At 54.1% G+C, this 19605-nt stretch overlaps 2 protein-coding genes across 3 annotated transcripts in view; both read left to right on the plus strand.

Annotated features, from left to right (window-relative positions):
* ZNF346 (zinc finger protein 346) overlaps positions 1-287 on the plus strand; it is a 36721-nt gene extending 36434 nt beyond the window's left edge. The window contains exon 5 of the mRNA XM_081501949.1: positions 167-287. Within this exon, the coding sequence (XP_081358075.1) occupies positions 167-287 (121 nt within the window). The remainder of the gene's footprint in view (positions 1-166) is intronic.
* Positions 288-6719: 6432 nt separating this feature from the next.
* FGFR4 (fibroblast growth factor receptor 4) lies at positions 6720-17370 on the plus strand. 2 transcript variants are annotated; one of them, XM_081501922.1, is made up of 18 exons: positions 6720-6832; positions 9385-9527; positions 10188-10448; positions 10537-10617; positions 10731-10897; positions 11411-11534; positions 11989-12179; positions 12307-12445; positions 12982-13178; positions 13287-13432; positions 13518-13639; positions 14836-14946; positions 15035-15225; positions 15569-15691; positions 15773-15843; positions 16054-16191; positions 16441-16546; positions 16649-17370. In XM_081501922.1, exons 2-18 carry the CDS (start codon positions 9437-9439, stop codon positions 16793-16795), a joined length of 2406 nt encoding a protein of 801 aa, XP_081358048.1. In that variant the 5' UTR covers positions 6720-6832; positions 9385-9436; the 3' UTR covers positions 16796-17370. The 2 variants fall into 2 exon arrangements, with proteins under 2 accessions (XP_081358048.1, XP_081358047.1); XM_081501921.1 differs by lacking the exon at positions 6720-6832 and adding an exon at positions 6920-7001.
* The last annotated feature ends 2235 nt before the right edge of the window (positions 17371-19605 follow it).

The following is a 19605-nucleotide window of genomic DNA, read 5'->3' on the forward strand; positions in this document are numbered from 1 at the left end:
TTTAAACAAGTCACTGCATGGCTGATGAGACTGGTGATACAGAGGCTGTTAGGCACTTGCCCAATGCTCAGGCACCCCTTCTTTTTAATGGATCCAGGTTTTGTTAGGGAAGACAATGTGTCCGCCAGAATTAATGTATGTACTTCCCAGCCTCCTTTGCAGCTAGGCATGGCCATGTGTCACAGTTTGGTCAAAGAAATAAAATCAGAAGTTGCTTGGTACAGATTCAGTTCTTTGTGGCTTCTTCCTTCTTCCTGCCTGAAAACAAATGTGATGGCAGAAGTTGAAGCTACTATTTTGCAATCATGAGGTAAAAGTCTAGCGACCAGAAGAGACCACAATCCTGATGACTTCAAGATGACCTTCACTTACCTCCAGACTTGGGGTTAAGGGAGGCCTGAGGCTGGCAAACCACGAAATCCCCCAGACACCTCTGGTCCTAATATGTCAGGACACAGGCTCACAGTATCTGAGACCAGGAATGAGGGGACCAAGAATGCTGCTGAGACTCTGGGAGGTAGCAGGATTGACCCAGAGAGACCCTCATATCCTTCGTAGTCCATTCTTATCCATCGTACTTGATTCAGGGGGCCTTGCTGAGAATGCTCCCAAACTGCCAACATTAGCACCAGGCTCCCCGCCTTTGCTACCAAGGTCCTGGGCAGCCTGTAATTCCTGGCTTTGTTGTCCCCAGAGTAGAAACTGGATGTATATGTGCCCAATGGGTGACTTAGGAGGAGATATGAGGGCTGGAAGAGAGAAGACCCTCATAGTCCTTCCCTTCCGGTCTCAGCAGTATATTTCCCACACCATGGACCAGGTTCTACCTAGGCCCATAGTTGTGAGTATTAGTATTGGCTATTCTTTCCTGAACATGGGATGTGTGCATCATATTTTAGACACATCAATATCACATTGAGCCCTCACAGAAGAGTTGTTGTTCCCATTTTATGGAAAATGAAACTGAGGCTTAACTTAAGTGACTTATCCAAGGTCACAAAGCTTTCAGCATTCAAATAACTTATCTGTCTGACTCTAACACCCAGCCTTTCACCACTCAATAGCTATCAGTGTCACCTCCATTTTGCAAGCCAAGCCAGACCTCCCCAGAGCCTATGCGAGAAACCAGAAGAGAAAAGGTTTGGGAAAAAATGGTAAAGTGATACTAATTGTCAATTCTGAGTAGCAACTATTAATTTATTACCCCAGGTACTTTTTCCATATCCTAAAACTTCCTCAAAATAAAAATTGTTTTAAAAGAAAGAAACGAAGGAAAGAAGAGCAGAAAGCACAAGACTGGGTCAGAGGATGGGGCCAGGCCTGTGCTGGAGTGGGGCCTGGGCAGGGGCTCACGGCAGCCCTTCTGCACAAGAGCCCCAGTGTTCCCTGGGCCCGGCTGCCATCCAAGAACAACATGGTCGGCACCAGGCAATGTCTACCCCCTCCCCCTAACTCTGCTCCCAGGCAGGTGGGGGGTGGGGGCCTGGCCTCAGGAGTCCCTCTTGGCCCAGCCTTGCAATCCAGGATCCCAGAGCCTGCCAACTCTGCCTTGGGCCTGGCACTTCATAGGTACCCCCATCAGTCCTGGCCAAATGGGCAGAGAGAGAAATGCCCAGTCCCAGCTCCCATACATACTCTCCTTAGGTGAATCTCCACTTTTCCAGGCCACAGAGCGAGAGAGAGAGAGAGAGAGAGATGCAGACAGAAAGTGGGCTGATGTATTAGCACCAACCATCCCAGCTCTGTAGACAGTCACCCCGAGGTCTCCCTCCCTTTTTTGGCCCAAGAGAGTAGGGTTCATGGCTCACTTCCGTTCAAGTTTACTTGCTATGTGACTTTGGACATGTCATTCTGTCTGCCTGAGTGCCTGCTCTGTCACCAGCAAAAGGGAGCTAAGGACTCCTCCCCCATTTGGCTGGAGGGAAGGATCAAAGGATATAATGGATGGATAATACCTTACCTAGCACGGTGCCTGGCATATGGTGGGAACTCAGTCAACACGAGGAATTCTTCTTCTCGACTTCCTGTTCTGGTGAAACCCATTCTCTTAACTCATTCAATTCCTCCAACACCCAGAGGAAAAGGAAGTAGGGTGAACCCATTTTGGGGCTAAAGAAATTGAGGCAGAGACAGCTAAAGACAAAATCACAGGATGGCAGGCTCCTGAGCCCCCGTTAGGAGTGTGGGATGTGTGTGTGTGTCTGTCCGTGCATGTTTAACCATCTTTGAGAAAGGTTGCAAATGTGACTGGTGAAAGATTGTTAGCAGCAGAGCAAGACGGTGAAGGGAAGACAGGCTTGGGTGCCTCTCCCAGACTCCCCCCGCATGTCTCCTTCTATGCTCTGTTTACTTATCTATCTTTCCCTATTACAGTGTCAGCAGCTTTAACCCCAGGACTTAGAACAGTATATGCTATAATGAACCTTCCATACACGCTTGGTGAATGAGTGAATGAATGAGAGACCTTGTGAAAGAGTGTCAAACTCTGCACAGGCTCAGTGTGAGAAGCTGTGAGTGTGGGAGGAGGGCTGCTCACACGTGTGCCGATGCAGGGAGTGGGGGCAGGGTTGTCAAGCTGAAGGACTTGGGCATCTCAAGGGACAGGGAGGTTGCACAACCTGGACTATGAAAGCCTTATTCTGCTTTTGGCTCAGGTAAACCGGGAAAGTGCCTGGAAGTTGAATGAAAGCTATGTGGGGTCCAGCTCTTGCTGGCAGCTCACCCCACTCTCCCCCCACCAACCACATTCACAGAGGAGCCAGCAGAGGACCAGCAGTGGGGAGCTGAGTCCGGGAGGTCTGAGGCCCTCTCTGGGCGGGAGGCTCCCATTTGCTTGGCTTCCCCTGTGCCCGGAACCTCATCTTTCCAGGGTGCTCCACAAGGAAGGACCCTCATGGGGGAATCAGGACAAACAGTTTTTAAAAGCTAACCAACTATTTTCTGGAAACTCTGCTCAATATTCTGTAATAACCTGAATGGGAAAAGAATTTGAAAAAAAAAAGGTACATGTACACATATAACTGAATCACTTTGTTATACACCTGAAACACAACATTGTTAATCAACTATGTTCCAATATAATATAAAATATTTTTTTAAAAGGTAACCATTTTCTGATTTATCTTTGGGAAGAGACCCTTCCTTTGTTTGAGAGGGAAAAGGGAAAAATCCCTCTGATGGCCTTTTAGGACTTCCCTGGTGGCTCAGACGGTAAAGCACCTGCCTACAATGCAGGAGACCCGGGTTCGATCCCTGGGTCGGGAAGATCCCCTGGAGAAGGAAATGGCAACCCACTCCAGTACTCTTGCCTGGAAAATCCCATGGACAGAGGAGCCTGGTAGGCTACAGTCCATGAGGTCGTAAAGAATCGGACTTGACTGAGCAACTTCACTTTCTTTCACTTTGGTTATCTAGCTCTTCGGGAGTCAGGGTGGAGAAAGCTGGACTCCTCCGCATAACAAAGGGAAAGGAAGCTACTTCTCCAAGGCAGGGTCTCCACCAGCCTAGGGGCTAACTGGAAGGCTTGACTGAGACTCCACTGCAAGGTTTCCTTTCTCCTGCAGAAGTCTTCAGAGGAGAACAGGGCTTGGACTTAAGGTGAAGATTGGATAGAGATCAAAGGTCAGCAGACCTATGACACCATATTTCGGAGAGAAGTGCTCGCAGCTGAGGCAGACCTGAGCCAGAAGGGACATGGTGGAGCTATTTGGAGTCCATCTATTGTGTACCAGGCAACTGAGATATAATGGTATGGCCTATAGGCCGTTCCTATCTTCTATTTACAGAATTAGCTGTTATACTTTTTGAACATGTGGTGAGGGAATAACAAGTCCTAAATAACCACAGCTTACATGATAAAGCTAGTGCTATATGTCAGGCAGCATTCTGAAGGCTTGGGTTCAGCGGTAAATAATTTGCCCACAATGCAGGAGATACAGGAGACACAGGTTCGATCCCTGAGCCGGGAAGATCCCCTGGAGGAGGGCATGGTAACCTACTCCAATATCCCCTTGGACAGGGTAACCTGGCAGGCTGTGGTCACAAAGAGTCAGACTTGACTGAGGAGCACCAGCATCAGCATTCTGAAGGCTTACACATAATATGTCTACTTATTTTTCCTTCATATTGAGGTATAGTTGCTATACAGTCGTTCTAAGCTACAAGCATACAACAAGATGATTCTCAATTTTTAAAGGTTATACTCCATTTATAGTTATTGTGAAATATTGGCTATAATCCCTGTGTTGTACAATATATCCTTGTTATACATATTAGTTTATACTTCTTAATCCCCTCCATTTTGCCCCTCCCCACTTTCCTCTCCCCACAGGTAACCACTAGTTTGTCCTTTTTATCTGTGAGTCTGTTTCATTTTGTTATATTCACTAGGTTGTTTTATCTTTTAGATTCCACATATAAGTAATATCATACATTATCTGTCTTTTTCTCTCTGACTTATTTCACTTAGCATAATACCCTCCAAGTCCATTCATGTTGTTGCAAATGGCAAAGGTTTACCCTTTTTATGGCTGAGTAGTATTTCATTATATATATATATATACAGAGAGAGAGAGAGTAGTATTCTATTATATATTCCATTTTATATATATATATATATATATATAATATCTTCTTCATTCATTTATCTATTGATGGATACTTAGCTTGCTTCCATATCTTGGCAACTGTAAATAATGCTGCTATGAACATTGGGGTGCATGTGTTTTTTCAAATTAATGTTTTCATTTTTTTCCATATATACTCAGGAATGGAATTGCTGGGTCACATGGTGGGTTTTTTTTTTCATTTTTTGAGAAACCACCATACTATTTTCCACAGGGGCCCCACAAATTTATATTCCTACTGTTGTGTGTGAGAAGAACATGTCTACTTTTTGCAACCACTTCTTGAGAATGATACTATCATACCTGGTTTACTGATGAGAAAATGTAGACACAGGGGTGGAGTAACTTGACAAGGCCATGTGTGATGGTGCTGAATTTGAGTTCTGCAGTCTGTGCTCTAAATCACTTCACTACCTGCTTCTTTCCCATGCTCACAGAAGAAAAGACATGGAAGAAGAACCTGGCAAGTTCAGAGGGCTTCTCTGGGGACATGAGCTGAGATGTAAAGAATATGCCTGCCAATAGGAGGCATGGTCTGATCTCTTCATCGGGAAGATGCCCTGGAAAAGGAAATGGCAATCCACTCCAGTATTCTTACCACGGAATTTGCATGGACAGAGGAGCCTGGTGGACTTCAGTCCATGCAGTTGCAGAGTCGGACACGACTGAGTCACTGTTTTGTTTTGTTTGTTCAGTCGCTCAGTCGTGTCTGACTCTTTAGGACTCCATGGACGGCAGCACACCAGGCTTCCCCATCCTTCACCATCCCCCAGAGCTTGCTCAAACTCATGTCCAGAGTCGGTGATGCCATCCAACCATCTCATCCTCTGTCGTCCCCTTCTCCTCCTGCCTTCTATCTTTCCCAGCATCAGGGTCTTTTCAAATAAGTTGGAATCAGGTGGCCAATGTATTGGAGCTTTAGCTTCAGCATCAGCCCTTCCAATGAATATTCAGGACTGATTTTCTTTAGGATTGACTGGTTTGATCTCTTTGCAGTCCAAGGACTCTCAAGAGTCGTCTCCAGCACCACAATTTGAAAGCATCAGTTCTTTGACACTCAACCTTCTTTACGGTCAAACTCACATTCATACATGACTTCTGGAAAAACTATAGCTTTGACTATACGGACCTTTGTCTACAAAGTAATGTCTCTGCTTTTTAATACTCTGTCTAGATTTGTCATAGCTTTTCTTCCAAGAAGCAAGCGTCTTTTAATTTCATGGCTGCAGTCACCATCCGCAATGATTTTGGAGCCCAGGAAAGTAAAGTCTGTCACTGTTTCTATTGTTTCCCCATCTATATGCCATGAAGTGATGGGACCAGATACTGTGATCTTCGTTTTATGAATGTTGAGTTTTAAGCCAAGTTTGCGACTTAATGACTAAACAACAGCAAATCAGAACTAGAGCAGAAAGATTGTTTCAGGAAGCAGTACCATTTGTGCAAGGCCCAGAGGTAGGGTGGGAGCAGGGAAGAAGTAAGGAAGGCTTCCTCTGGAGACGTGGGCAGGGCCAGGTCAGGCCAATAATCTCTACAGGAAGCTATTGGAAAGTTTTAAAGAGATGGTTGTGATTGGCACAGTCAGATTTGTATTTTAAACATCACTCTGAAGGTTGTGCAGAGAAGGATGAGGGTTAGGGCAGAGAGGGTCGGTTGTATGATGATTGTGCAGAAGACAGAGGAGCCAGGCTAAGCCAAGTTCTGCGGAGATGGCAGGACTGAACTGCTGAGCCTTGTTCCCTGAGGTGTGAGGAGCAAGGGACGGAGCGATGGTCAAGAATTTGGAAGCCTGGCCCAGGTGGGGCAAAGGGGGCGGACTCTGAAGGGGTGTGCCAGCCAGCATCGGGCCGACCCCTTAGGCTACCAGGCCCAGCTGAGTTCGAGGAGGAGTCTCCAGGTACGCGAGACGCTGTACCACCAGCTGTCAGGAGCTGGTCCCGGCGGGGCGGGACCCGAGATGGGCGGGGCGCTGGGCCGTTCCCCGCCAAGCCGCTGTTAGGACAGAGTTGGTCCAGGAGGGGCGGAGCCCGAAGTAGGTGAAATCCGAGGTGGGCGGGGCGCTGGGCTATCCGTGGCCACGCCGCTGTCTCGGGTGCATTCCTGGCTCTGCGGCCGGGGGCTGAGCAACTCCCGGGCAGTCTTCTGTCTCCGTTGGGCGCGGGGGTCGGAACTGGCGGGAGCTGAGAGCGGGGCCGCGGAAGACCCAGGTAAGTCGGGACCTTGTGCCAGTAGCGGGACCACGAAGGTTCGAGGTGAGCCGGGACCCCGTGCTGCGCTTCCAGCCACCAGGGGGCGAGCGGCAGCGGGGCTCTGGGAGCTGACCCCTCCCAGCACTAGGGACCTGGGCGTCCGCTCGGCGTGGGGGTGAAGGGGAAGGTAAATCAGTAACCCGTAGCGCACACAGGGCCTTTTGTCCCGCTCCGTCCAAAGAGCACCCTGGCCGCGGAGCTGGTTACTCATTGCCCACCGGGGCGGGGGCGGGAGGACTGTCCCTGCAGCTCCTTTCGAGACCCGCTGACTGGCACTGCTCCCCAGGGTGGCCCGATAGGGGCGGAGGAGGAAGGGCGCGCTGGTCCCTCGGCTGCTGGACGGTCTGCTCGCCCCGAATAGAGATGAGAACGCTGAGGCTCCGAGAGGTGCAGTCACTTGCCCAGGCTCTCCCAGCGCTTGAATGCGGGAGGCTGGAGAACCCAGGACTACCTGAGGTCAGAGTCAGACCCTTCGACCCTAGGTGCAGGGCAGTCTGTCCGGTCAGCCGCGCGGGTGACCCGACTAAGGTTCTGAGGTCACGGTAGCCTCGGAGTGGGAATAGAATCCCTGGGCCTCCCACTCCCAACCCAGAGAGCTACGTCCTTGAAGAGCAGAGCAGGGTGAGGGGATTTCACAGAGGAAGGCAATGGAAACGGAAGGTGGGCATAGACAGAGCACAGATTGTGGCATCTGCACCAGGTAGAGAAGTGGGGTCACAGAGGTATGGGCAAGAGAGAAGACATACCCAGTTCTGAAAGCCAATGACTTCTCAGTGCTGAAGAAGCAGACTGGGTGGCCAATGAGAATGACAAGGGCAAGGAGGGAGGCCTTGGGCGCTGGATAAACAGTGTGGACTGGATGCTGCTGCACACAGGCAGCCATTAAGAGCTTGTAAGCTGGTGGGTGTTGAGCAGGGGGGACATGAAAGGCTTGTAAATTTCTAAAACCCTGCTGGAGAATCAAGGGAGATGTTTGCAAAGGCCCAAGCTAGAGATGCCCGTCGCATGCTCTGGGTTCAGGCAGGGAAGGTGAGATGGACTGGAGAGGGACTGGGCAAGTGATGCCCCAGCTGTGGGGGCAGCCCAGAGAAGAAACCATTTGAAAGGAGAGATGATGGCTTTGGCCAGAACAAGCTAAGCGCCCTCTGCCTCAGAACCAGAGCTGGACAGAGGGAGCAGTGGCTGACGAAAAGGGGTGCCATGAGATACCTGAGTGAGGTGGATGCAGAAACATCAATGACACCTGTTACTCAGCCCCAGGTGATAGCCAGCAGGCCCCTGGAACTATACTAGTCACCCTCTTCCCCTGCCAGCTGAGGCTCAGGTTTGAGTGTTCCTTTTGGAGGATGGAGACATCGTTGGTGGTGTTTAGAGGAGAGTACCTAGATGGGGTGGGAGTGTACATCACACCTGCTAGGAATAGCACCAGAATTGGAGGTGACTGGCTGAGGGCAGATGCAGGATGACAGTCATGGAGAGGGGAAGGGAAGAAAATACTGCAGCATTCTGTGTGCCCAGCCCTACATATGTTCTCTTTTATCCTCAAAGCAGTCCTGTAAGGACAGCAGCCTAGAGAGGGACAGTGACTAGCATTTGGTAAGAGTCAGGATTTGAAGTTGGCTCTGTCAGACACTAGAGTCTACCTGCTTTACAAGAGCTTGTGTCACCTCTGATGGAGTTGTGGGGGCACAAAAAACAGAGGTATCCCCAGAATGCAATTCTGACTCAGAATTTTTCCTAGCCATGGAATGTATGGCCTTCTTAGCAGTGAGCACCCTGCCATTGCGGGGCTTCTTGGGTGGCTCAGGTGATAAAGAATCCACCCACAATGCAGGAGACCTGGGTTTGATGCCTGGGTCAGGAAGATCCCCTGGAGAAGGGAATGACAACCCACTCCAGTATTCTTGCCTGGAGAATCCCCGTGGACTGAGGAGCCTGGTGGGCTACAGTCCATCGGGTCGCAAAAAGTCAAACATGACTGAGCGACTAAGCACACACACACCCTGCCACTATAGGTATCTGAAGCTGGTAATGAAAATGTAAGCAATGCTCTAAGGAGTGGGGGTCAGATCAGATAACATCCAAATGCTGAAGTTTGGCCTTGTATTATATTTCAGATTTTTTTTTTTTTGGCTCTTCAGTAATACATTTATTCAGCAAAAAATAAATTATGTGTGCTGAAAGGAAGAAGATGTGTCTCCATTCTCTGTTTCCCTCCAAGCAAAGAATTCCAAAACTGCCCTTTCTGTGAACTTGTGCCAAGAAAGGTCTCAGCAGGACCCAAGAAGGGCAGGAAGCCCAGCCCCCCTGCCCCCCTGCCCCGACCTACCATGGGGAAGCCTTGAGCTCTGGTTAATGGCAGAGCTGGTTCTAGTCTTTGCTCTGACGCTGCCTGTCGGGCTTGGACAAGTCAGCCAGCCATTTCTTGTCTCAGTTTCCTCATCTGCAAAATAGGAGCAGAGTGGCAGCAAAGGTGCAGGTCTAGTAGTTCTTCACCCTCTCTGTTTCAGGAAGTCAGTCATAGGAGGCCCAGCCTGGGTCCCCGAGAGCAGCAGGAAGGAGATGCGGCTGCTGTTGGTCCTACTGGGGGTCCTGCTGGGGGCACCTGGGGCTCCAGCTTTGTCCTTTGAGGCTTCTGAGGAAACGGAGCTGGGTATGGCCTCTAAGAAGGGAGAGGGTGGCCGGGGTGGGAAGAGTGGGCCTCAGGAGGGGGCTGCTGGCTGAGCAAGGCTGGAGAGGATCCTGGCCCAGGCCCTGAGGAGGTGGCAGCAGGGCAGGACTCAGCCATGGAGACTTGGTGTCTGGCTCCCAGCAAGCGTCCACCTATCTGTGTGTCCCCAAGAGAGGACTGGCCTTGCAGGGTGCAGGGCCCCAAGCTGGGCCGCAGAGCTGGTGGTGAGCCCCTTGGCTGTGTGTGTGTGTGTATGTGTGCGTGTGTGTTCTGTGCACTGGGTGTGTGGGACTTGGGGGGCCCCACCAGCATGTGTGGTGTATGCACTGTGAGTGTGATATGCCCCAGAGGTATGGTGTGTGCCCTGTGTGTGGCACGTATAGCATGTGCCTTGTGTGTGTGTGTGTTCCTTAGACAGCGGCATGTCCAGTCCAGCATGTATGCTATGTACCATGTGTGTGTGCTATGCACCAGAGGGGTGGCATTTGCCCTGCACATAGCGTCTGTAGCATGTGGTTGTGTGTCTGTGAAGGGGCAGCAGGTGTATAGCATGTGTCGAGCGTGCTCGTGTCTTGTGTGTGCAGCATGTTCTCTGTAGGCAGGGGGCTGCGGGGCTCACAGACCTCTGCCCTCGACCCACAGAGCCCTGCCTGGCCCCCAGCCTGGAGCAGCAAGAGCAGGAGCTGACGGTGGCCCTTGGGCAGCCTGTGCGGTTATGCTGCGGGCGGGCTGAGCGCAGCAGCCACTGGTACAAGGAGGGCAGTCGCCTGACACCTGCTGGCCGGGTACGAGGCTGGAGAGGCCGCTTGGAGATTGCCAGCTTCGTACCCGAGGATGCTGGCCAGTACCTCTGCCTGGCACGAGGCTCCTTGCTTCTGCACAATGTCACCTTGGTTGTGGATGGTAAGGGGGTCCAGCAGAGGCTAAGGGATGCCTGGGAGAGAGACTCTCTGTCCTGGGCCTCAAATACCTCCTTCTGTCCCGGACATAGACTCCATGACCTCCAGCGATGGCGACGAGGACCCCAAGATCCACAGGGGCCCCTTGAATGGGCACGTTTATCCCCAGCAAGGTCAGTGTGAGTCCTCAAAGACCCTGCCTCCCTGCTGGCCACTGAAAACAGATCTGTGTGGGAACAGGAGGTCTTCTAGTGGACACTGAATTCTCCCTTCTCCTCCTCTTCAGCACCCTACTGGACGCACCCCCAGCGCATGGAGAAGAAACTGCATGCAGTGCCTGCCGGGAACACCGTCAAGTTCCGCTGTCCAGCTGCAGGCAACCCCATGCCCACCATCCGCTGGCTCAAGGATGGACAGGACTTCCATGGGGAGCATCGCATTGGAGGCATTCGAGTGAGTCTCTAGGTTTCCTTGTCGGTGCCCTCAAGTCAAACCCACAGCTCTTTTTCTAATGAGGAAGGCAGCCGAGCACCCCAGAAGGGGCACCAGACCTTGGACATGGACAGCTCTGGGTCAAGTTCCCACTCTGCTACTCCCTGGCAAGTGACTTAACCTGCCGACCTTAGTAACTCCATGTGTAAAGTGGGAAAGATCACTGACCAGCAGGTATCAGTGTTTTAGCAGCTCATTTTCATGATAAGACCACAACAGGGTCAGTTCCAAGCTGTAGTCTCAGAGGAAGCTAAGACTCAGAAGGGCAAAAACTGGTTCAAGGTGGCCCAGCTTGGAAGAAGTAGAGCTAAAACTCAAAAGACTCAAACCCACAGTTTGGATACTTTTAGGAGCCTTCTCCTTTGTCCCAAGGTCCCTACTCTTGGCATTGGTCTCCCCGGGGCTTAGAGAGCTTGAGAAGACCCCTATGGGCATGGTTCAGTGGCCTCTCATGGACGCTTGCCTGCTCCCCAGCTGCGCCACCAGCACTGGAGCCTGGTGATGGAAAGCGTGGTGCCCTCTGACCGTGGCACGTACACCTGCCTCGTGGAGAATTCTTTGGGCAGCATCCGCTACAGCTACCTGCTGGACGTGCTGGGTGAGTGGGCAGGCAGGTGGGTGAGGTGGCATGGGGGTGAGAGCCCTGTCCCTGCCTTCAGGTGGGACCTAGACTGGCAGGCCAGATGGACTTAGTCTTAGGCGACTCACTCAGGCTACTCAAAGTGAAATGGGAAAGACATCCAGGCAGAGGAGACAGGCAGAGCCAAGGCCCTCAGTGTGAAGAATACAATGCTTCTTTGGGGAGGTATATGCCTGGGTTGTGGGATTTAAGCAGAGAGCCAGGCCTGGAGGGTTTTTGAGTGCTTGGCTGAGAAGTTCTCTTTGTCCCCAAAGGCAATGGGGTGCCACAGAAGGTTTGAATGGTGTAAGGAGGGGATGAACAAGGTCTGAGCTGAGTATCAGGAAGGTCCCTCCCTTGAGCTGGGGGGTAGGCGGGAGGCAGGTAGGTGCCACCGATCAGGGCTGACAGCCTGGCCCGGCCTCACCCCCAGAGCGGTCCCCGCACCGGCCCATCCTGCAGGCAGGGCTCCCGGCCAACACCACGGCTGTGGTGGGCAGTGACGTGGAACTGCTCTGCAAGGTGTACAGCGACGCCCAGCCCCACATCCAGTGGCTGAAGCACATCGTCATCAACGGCAGCAGCTTCGGTGCCGATGGCTTCCCCTATGTGCAAGTCTTAAAGGTCTGGTCCCTGCTGGCACCTGATTCCACCATCCTCCCACGGGGGTGGGGAGTCCCCACCTTGCTTCCTGGCCACAGCGGGACCCCAGGCCCTGCTGTGACCCCTGAGTGTATTCCCCATCCCCCAGACAGCGGACATCAATAGCTCAGAGGTGGAGGTCTTATACCTTCGGAACGTGTCTGCTGAGGATGCAGGCGAGTACACCTGCCTGGCGGGCAACTCCATCGGCCTTTCCTACCAGTCGGCCTGGCTCACGGTGCTGCCAGGTGAGCTCCTGCTCTGGTCCAGCCGTGAGCTGTGACCTGCTGGATAGAGAGAGTTTTCCTTGGTCTGTGAGATATGGATTTGGGATGTGGCATGTGGATTTGGGATTCTGCATACAGTAATCTCACTATGCGTGTCCACTATGCGTGTCTGTACGACCCTCTGGGACATGGGTATGCAGTGCTGTGCTGTGCTTAGTCTCTCAGTTGTGTCCGATGCTTTGTGACCCCATGGACTGTAGCCCATCAGGATGGGGATTCTCCAGCCTAGAATACTGGAGTGGGTTGCCATGCCCTCCCCTAGGCAATCTTCCCAACCCAGGGATCGAAGCCAGGTCTCCCACATTGCAAGTGGATTCTATATTGTCTAAACCACCAGGGAAGTCCATGGATATGCAGGACGGGGTATCAATGCAGTTTTACTGGTGTGTGTCTCTCTGTGTGAGGAGCTACAAGGGCCTCAGTGAGAGAGGGTGGGACCAGCCATCTGACCGCTGACTGACCAATCAGTTTCTGTCCGTGTGTCCATCTGCGGGCAGAGGAGGATCTCACATGGACAGCGACAGCACCCGAAGGCAGGTACACGGACATCATCCTGTACTCGTCAGGCTCTCTGGCTTTGATCGTGTTCCTGCTGCTGGTTGGGCTATATCGCAGGCAGACGCTCCTCACCCGACACCACCACCGACAGCCCGCCACTGTGCAGAAGTTGTCTCGCTTCCCTCTGGCCCGACAGGTAACCACCGTGCTATCCCCGCCTCCGTGTTTCCATAGCAAAGGCTCAGGGCCTGCGTTCCCGCCCCAGCTCAGCTTCAGCAGACCGAACAAGTCTCTCACTTTGCAGTTCTCGCTGGAGTCAGGCTCCTCAGCCAAGTCAAGCTTGTCCCTGGTGCGGGGTGTCCGTCTCTCCTCCAGCGGCCCCCCCTTGCTCGCTGGCCTAGTGAGTCTCGACCTGCCTCTTGACCCACTGTGGGAGTTCCCCCGGGACAGGTATGCCATGCCGAGTGAGGGTGGGGATCAGACCCTGAGTGGGAGTGATGCCTGGTAGCTGAGGCTTCGTCTCTCTCATCTCCAGGCTGGTGCTGGGAAAGCCCCTGGGAGAGGGCTGCTTCGGGCAGGTGGTGTGCGCAGAGGCCTTCGGCATGGACCCCACCCGGCCAGACCAAGCCAGCACCGTGGCCGTCAAGATGCTTAAGGGTGAGTGTGGTGGCTTATGGGAGACCCTATGACCTTGGGAGTAAGAGACGGGGTTCAGGGTGCTAGTAGATGAGGACCAGAAAAGGCTGTCAATCCCCTCCCTCAGGCCCAGTGCCCAAATGTGCCACCGACCCTGGCAAGTCATTTCTGAGCTTCAAATTCCTCACAGGTCACATGGGATAAATAATAGTCCTTGCCTCCCAGCCCGAGGTTGGTGGAAAATGACGCCTAAAGTCTTCACCACTGGGATGATGGTGACCACAAGAGTTCAGGGTGATGGGTCTGCTACCCTGTGTCAGCCTTGACCTCAAATAAACCTTGTTAGCCTTGAAGGCCTCCCCCTCATCCCTCATGATTCCCCCCCCAGATTGCACCCTTAGTCTCCCCCAGGCCCTTCCCGGATCTCCCCCTGTGTCCACCACTCTCTTGGAAAACAGCCCAAGCAGCAGCCCCAGGAGGCTCAGGACACCCGGGAAACACCCACCATCGAGGCCTCTCACTGCTATTCCCCAGCCCCCTCTACAAAAGCGGCCCAAACCGTTGTTCCACTCCCACCAGCCCCTCCTTTCTGCACAGCTGGGGCCACCTGGCACTTTCTGGGAGGCAGGGATTGAGAAATGTGCATTGTGAGGTCTGGCGGGGAGGGTATGTCATTGGCCCAGGGCCACAGGTCAGCCCCGGGGGGCTCAGCCCCTGGTCCTTAGCCTTCTCAAGAGAAACTAGAGCAGCTTCTTCCTGGCCTCCCCTGGCTGCGCCCCCACCAGCGGCTCCCTGAACTCGCAGGCCAGATGGACGCCAGGCCCTGGTCAGACAGACCTCAGGGCGCCAGCCCACTTCCCGCCCCTAGGAGCTCTCACCCAATTCAGGGACTAATGCCAAGGCCTCCAGACAGAGCTTCCTTCCTGTTCAGAGCTCTTTCCCCTCCCTCCTGTTTCCTGGTTGCACTGGCAGGCCTAGCACTTTTAGATCCTGATCTTGTCGCATCCTTGCAACTGCTATGAGAGTAGGGCATGATCCATCGTCCCATTTCATACAAGATGATCCTGAGGTTCAGAGAAGTTAAGAGACTGTTTCAAGGCCACACAGCCTAGCAGGGATTCAGGCTCAGACCCTCCTGGCATGGAACCTAGGGCTCCACGTCCTGTCCCCAACCCAAAGCCTCCCTTGTGTAATCACCCTGGCTGTCATCCTCGCAGACAACGCCTCCGACAAGGACTTGGCAGACCTGGTCTCTGAGATGGAGGTGATGAAGCTGATTGGCCGACACAAGAACATTATCAACCTGCTGGGTGTCTGCACCCAGGAAGGTGGGAGTGGGGCGGGGTGAGGGACGGGGATAATAGGGGCATGGAGCCACAGCCTCGTCAGCTTCCCTGTCGCCCCTCTCCTCTGCAGGGCCTTTGTACGTGATTGTGGAGTGTGCTGCCAAGGGCAACCTGCGGGAGTTCCTGCGGGCCCGCCGCCCCCCAGGTCCTGACCTCAGCCCTGATGGGCCTCGGAGCAGTGAGGGGCCGCTCTCCTTCCCTGCCCTGGTCTCCTGTGCCTACCAGGTGGCCCGGGGCATGCAGTACCTGGAGTCCCGGAAGGTAATGACCCATCCCCGCACTTTCATGCCCTGCGTTAAATGCCCCCAACTTCTCCCTCTATCCTCTTTTTCCTTACTCTAAGTGTCCCTGAGTCCTTCTGTCCTGTCTCATCCACATGCAGTTAACACTGCATGTTCCCATTCCTTCCTACCCCACAGGAAGGAAGAGGTGGTGCAAGAGACAAGGTGTGGGCCCTGAAGTTAGTTGACTTACGTTTCCCCTCTCTCAACTTCCCCATCTGCAAAATGGGTGGATGATCCCCACCCGTCGGGTTGCTGTGAGGTCCCCTGTGCCCAGTTACCAGTCGTGTGTCCTCAATCTAAGACCCCTGCCCCACCCCCAGTGCATCCACCGGGACCTGGCTGCCCGCAATGTGCTGGTAACCGAGGACAACGTGATGAAGATTGCTGACTTTGGGCTGGCCCGTGGCATCCACCACATTGACTACTACAAGAAAACTAGCAATGTAAGGAGGTGGGGTGGAGCTGGTTGGGGCCAGACACTGGGACCCATGGCCCTTGGCAGCAGTGTGCCCTCTTCCCTCCAGGGCCGCCTGCCTGTCAAGTGGATGGCACCAGAGGCCTTGTTTGACAGAGTCTACACACACCAGAGTGATGTGTGAGTCCTGGAAGCTGGGGCCTGGGATATATCTGCAGGCAACCTTTGTTCTTCCAAAGCCCTTGCCCTGGGTCTAAGCGGGACCAGACTCTAAAAGAAGCCCTTATTCCCACCCCCAAGGTGGATCATAGTTGTGAGGTCCCCCATCCTAGCCGCAGGGTTAGGGAGTGAAGCTGTGCCCTGCTGAGCCTGGGTTCTGCCTCCATCCAGGTGGTCATTTGGAATCCTGCTGTGGGAGATCTTCACCCTCGGGGGCTCCCCATACCCTGGCATCCCCGTGGAGGAGCTGTTCTCGCTGCTACGAGAGGGGCATCGGATGGACCGGCCCCCACACTGCCCCCCAGAGCTGTGAGGCCTCACCCCACTCTCCCTCACTTTCCAGTCCTCATTCTCTGTCCTAACCCTGACCTCACAGTCCGGTCAGACGAGTGGTCAGCTCTCACTCATGGACACCACCTCCTCAGCTCAGCAGGGAAGGCCTGGCAGGGTACCCTTTCACTGAATGGCCTCACTTCGCATCAAACCCTCCTACCCCTTCACCACACCCCCTTACCCAGGCTCTAGGTTCCTTCTGACTCTCTCCCGCCCCTCCCCCAGGTACGGGCTGATGCGCGAGTGCTGGCACGCAGCACCTTCTCAGAGGCCCACTTTCAAGCAACTGGTGGAGGCGCTGGACAAGGTCCTGCTGGCTGTCTCCGAGGAGGTACTGCGCCCCTATGGTCCCAAGAGCACCCCCCCCATGCCCACCGCCCTCTGGGCCTCTTCCCACCTGACCGCCAGGGCTGACCAGCACTGTTCCCCACAGTACCTCGACCTCCGCCTAACCTTTGGACCCTACTCCCCTGCCGGTGGGGACGCCAGCAGCACCTGCTCCTCTAGCGACTCTGTCTTCAGCCACGACCCACTACCACTGAGGCCCAGCTCCTTCTCCTTCCCTGGGGTGCAGACGTGAGCAGGGGCACAAGGCTATATGGGCAAGGTCGGCTGCCAGCCTTGGGCCTCCTGGCTCAACTGCAACCAGGTGGTGCTCGACCTTGACAGCCCCAGGCCCTGACCTAAGGGTACTATCCCAGGTCTCTGGTTCTGTTTAGGGGAGGTCTGTCCTTGGTTCTGGGGTCCCTAGTTTTGAGACTTCCTTCTCTGGCCTCTGGGTCTCAAGCCAGAGTTCAACCCCAGTCTCAAGGCCCTGTTGTTTGGAGTCGTGGCCCCAGTGTTCTAATGGCTTGTTAAGGTTCTGCTTGGACTTCTGGGCCTTGGCACTCAGTCCTTGTGCCGGGGCTTTGGTTGGACCTGGCTGCAGGGCTGTCTTAAACCTCCCCGCTTCCCCATACCAAGAGAGGTCTTAGACCTCTGAACCCCACTTTCCCAGGCCTCCCCTGCCTCCCTCTGCTGCTTGTCCCAGCATCTTGATGAAAGGAGCGCTCATGCCCACCCCATCCCCACACCGCCCGTGCTGGCTGAGAGGCTGGGAGCCTGCCAAAACACAGAAGCAAATGACCTTTCATAAATTATTTTTTTTGAAATAAACTTCTGTGTGCCTGCCTGGTGTCTTCCCCACAGCGGATGGAGGGGGAACAGGGTGGAGAAATCCCTGAGCTGGGAGTTTTGCTGGGGATGACATGGACGGAGGGCTCCACGCCAGGCCCTGGGTTGACATCCACCTCCAGCTGCCTCAGGGTGGACCCAGGAGCCTTTGTGCCCCTCTGTTTTGGTTTGTCTGTCTCAGCAGCCTCGTCGGATATGTGATAGTGTGAACGAGTGCTAACTGGCAGGTGAGTCCACACGGCACCATCCACTTGGCGGGACTCCTGTACCCTCTGCACATGCGTTATGTGCATACGTGCCCTGGGACTGTCCCCAAGGGAGCTGGCAGCACCCCGCCCCCATCTGCTCAGCATTAACCAAGCTGACCGTTAACACAGCGTGAAAGCCTGAAACTCAGCTTCGAGGCTGCTGCCCGCTCCCACGCTCTGCCGCTCAGGGTGGGGGCTGTGCCCACCCCGCACCACCCTGGCCAGTCTCCCAGGCAGCAGCTGGTTGCCGCCTGGCTGGGCTGCAGCTGTCTCTGCCTGCCTGGTCCTCCCCTGGGGAGGCCGTCATGGCCTTGTTCTCAAACACCCTCTGGGGGAGGGTGGAGGGATCAGCTTCTCAGGGCTATAAGCCTGGAACCTTCTCCGGCTCCATCCCAGCAGTCACCGCCGCTCTTCAGCCCCCTAATCCACAGAGGAGGTACCTGACCCAGTGCCTGGCACTCTCTCTGGCCCTGCTCGGCCCTGCTGAAACAGGAGCTTCCATCCAGGACAGACCCTTGGTGGAAGCTCCTGGATTACCCCCAGAACCTCTAGGGGGTGGTGGCTGAAAGTACAAACAGGGTTGGGAGGGGCTAGGAATAAGGATTTGGGACTAGGGCCATCCTGGAAGATGGACCAGCAGCCACACTTCTCTTCCGATTCCAGGTCTCCTCTTTGTCTCCTCTTCCTATTCCTGTGCCCTCTTTGCCTCGCTATGTCCCATCTTCCCCCACAAAGCTGTACCTCCTCCAGGAGCCCCCATCTCAGAGAAGGCACCGGAGAAAAACCCAGGGAGTCTTCCCTGACCACTTCTTTTCCCTCAGGAGCCCTGTTCCCCAATGGAATGAGAGAACACTGGGCTTGGAGCTAGCAAGTTCAGAGTTGCCACTTCCACTGTCCCACGGCCACTGCTCTCACTTACTTGATCATCACTCTTCACCCATATGAGTGGTGCACTCCTGCTTGCTTACCTCCAGGGGTTAGGGTTTAGGATGAAATGAGTCTCAGATGAGCACATGCTTGGGGAAGGACGCCCTGCAGAGTTCACGTGGGTTATGCTGAGTGTTTCCCTAAGAACTGGTGAAATTGGCCTTTGCCGCATCCCTGAGTCTCAGGGCTGCCTCAAAGGGTCTCCTTCCTGCCCGAGGTCTCCTCCATCCCCTTCCCTCCTATTCCCTTGCAGGTGGCTCCACAGGCAGCTTCCAAAAGCAGCTCTTGGCTTACGTTCCTCCTGCACTCAAGAACCCACTCTGGCTCCCAGGAGTCCTCCAAACTTTCTGACTGAGCCCCTATCTCTCACTGAAGTCATTGGCTAGTGACTGTCCTTCATTAACCTAGTCAAACACAGGACAGGCAGATCCCTCAAAGCCCACCCAGGGAAGAAAAGGGCTGGGAGGCTAGAGCAGTGCGTAAGGACAAGGGAGTGGCAAATGAGAACCCCCGTTTTCCACTTTTCCACCGTGAGCCCATTGCTGTGCTAGCCCCAGCACAGTGGAGGGAGAGGCCCACCACTCTCCCTCATCGCAGCCTTGCCAGATATTGTGACCCTACGGACTGCAACCTGCCAGGCTCCTCTGTCCATAGGATTCTCCAGGCAAGAATACTGGAGTGAGTTGCCATGTCCTCCTTCAGGGGATCTTCCCGACCCAGGGATCGAACCCAAGTCTCTTAAATGTCTCCTGCATTGGCAGACGGGTTTTTTACCATGAGCGCCACCTGGGAAGCCCAGATAAAGATTGGTTTTCCCAATTTAATGGTAGAGAAACTGAGGATATGACGAGCCCCAGGGTCATAAGGATTAAGGTCTAAGGAAGGAGCTCAGTTGATCCCCCACACCAGGTTCCCAGCAGGTCCTGTGTACATGGGAGACTCATCAGAGTGACGGAGGCAGCTGCTGCCTGGTAGGTCCTGGGGTCCCAGAGGGGTTCAGCTGCCCCTCCCTGTGCCCCCTCCCTGCTAGCCTCTCTGGCAG

Source organism: Giraffa tippelskirchi, chromosome 6 (genome assembly GCF_054371585.1).
Source record: "Giraffa tippelskirchi isolate mGirTip1 chromosome 6, T2T-mGirTip1v1.2.pri, whole genome shotgun sequence".
Taxonomy (NCBI): domain Eukaryota; kingdom Metazoa; phylum Chordata; class Mammalia; order Artiodactyla; family Giraffidae; genus Giraffa; species Giraffa tippelskirchi.

Coding starts and splice junctions, on each gene's coding strand:
- FGFR4 (XM_081501922.1), top strand. CDS start 9,437: ATGCGGCTGCTGTTGGTCCTACTGGGGGTCCTGCTGGGGGCACCTGGG. Junction 14,947..15,034: donor GGGTGTCTGCACCCAGGAAG/GTGGGAGTGGGG, acceptor TCTCCTCTGCAG/GGCCTTTGTACGTGATTGTG. Junction 15,692..15,772: donor ACTACAAGAAAACTAGCAAT/GTAAGGAGGTGG, acceptor TCTTCCCTCCAG/GGCCGCCTGCCTGTCAAGTG.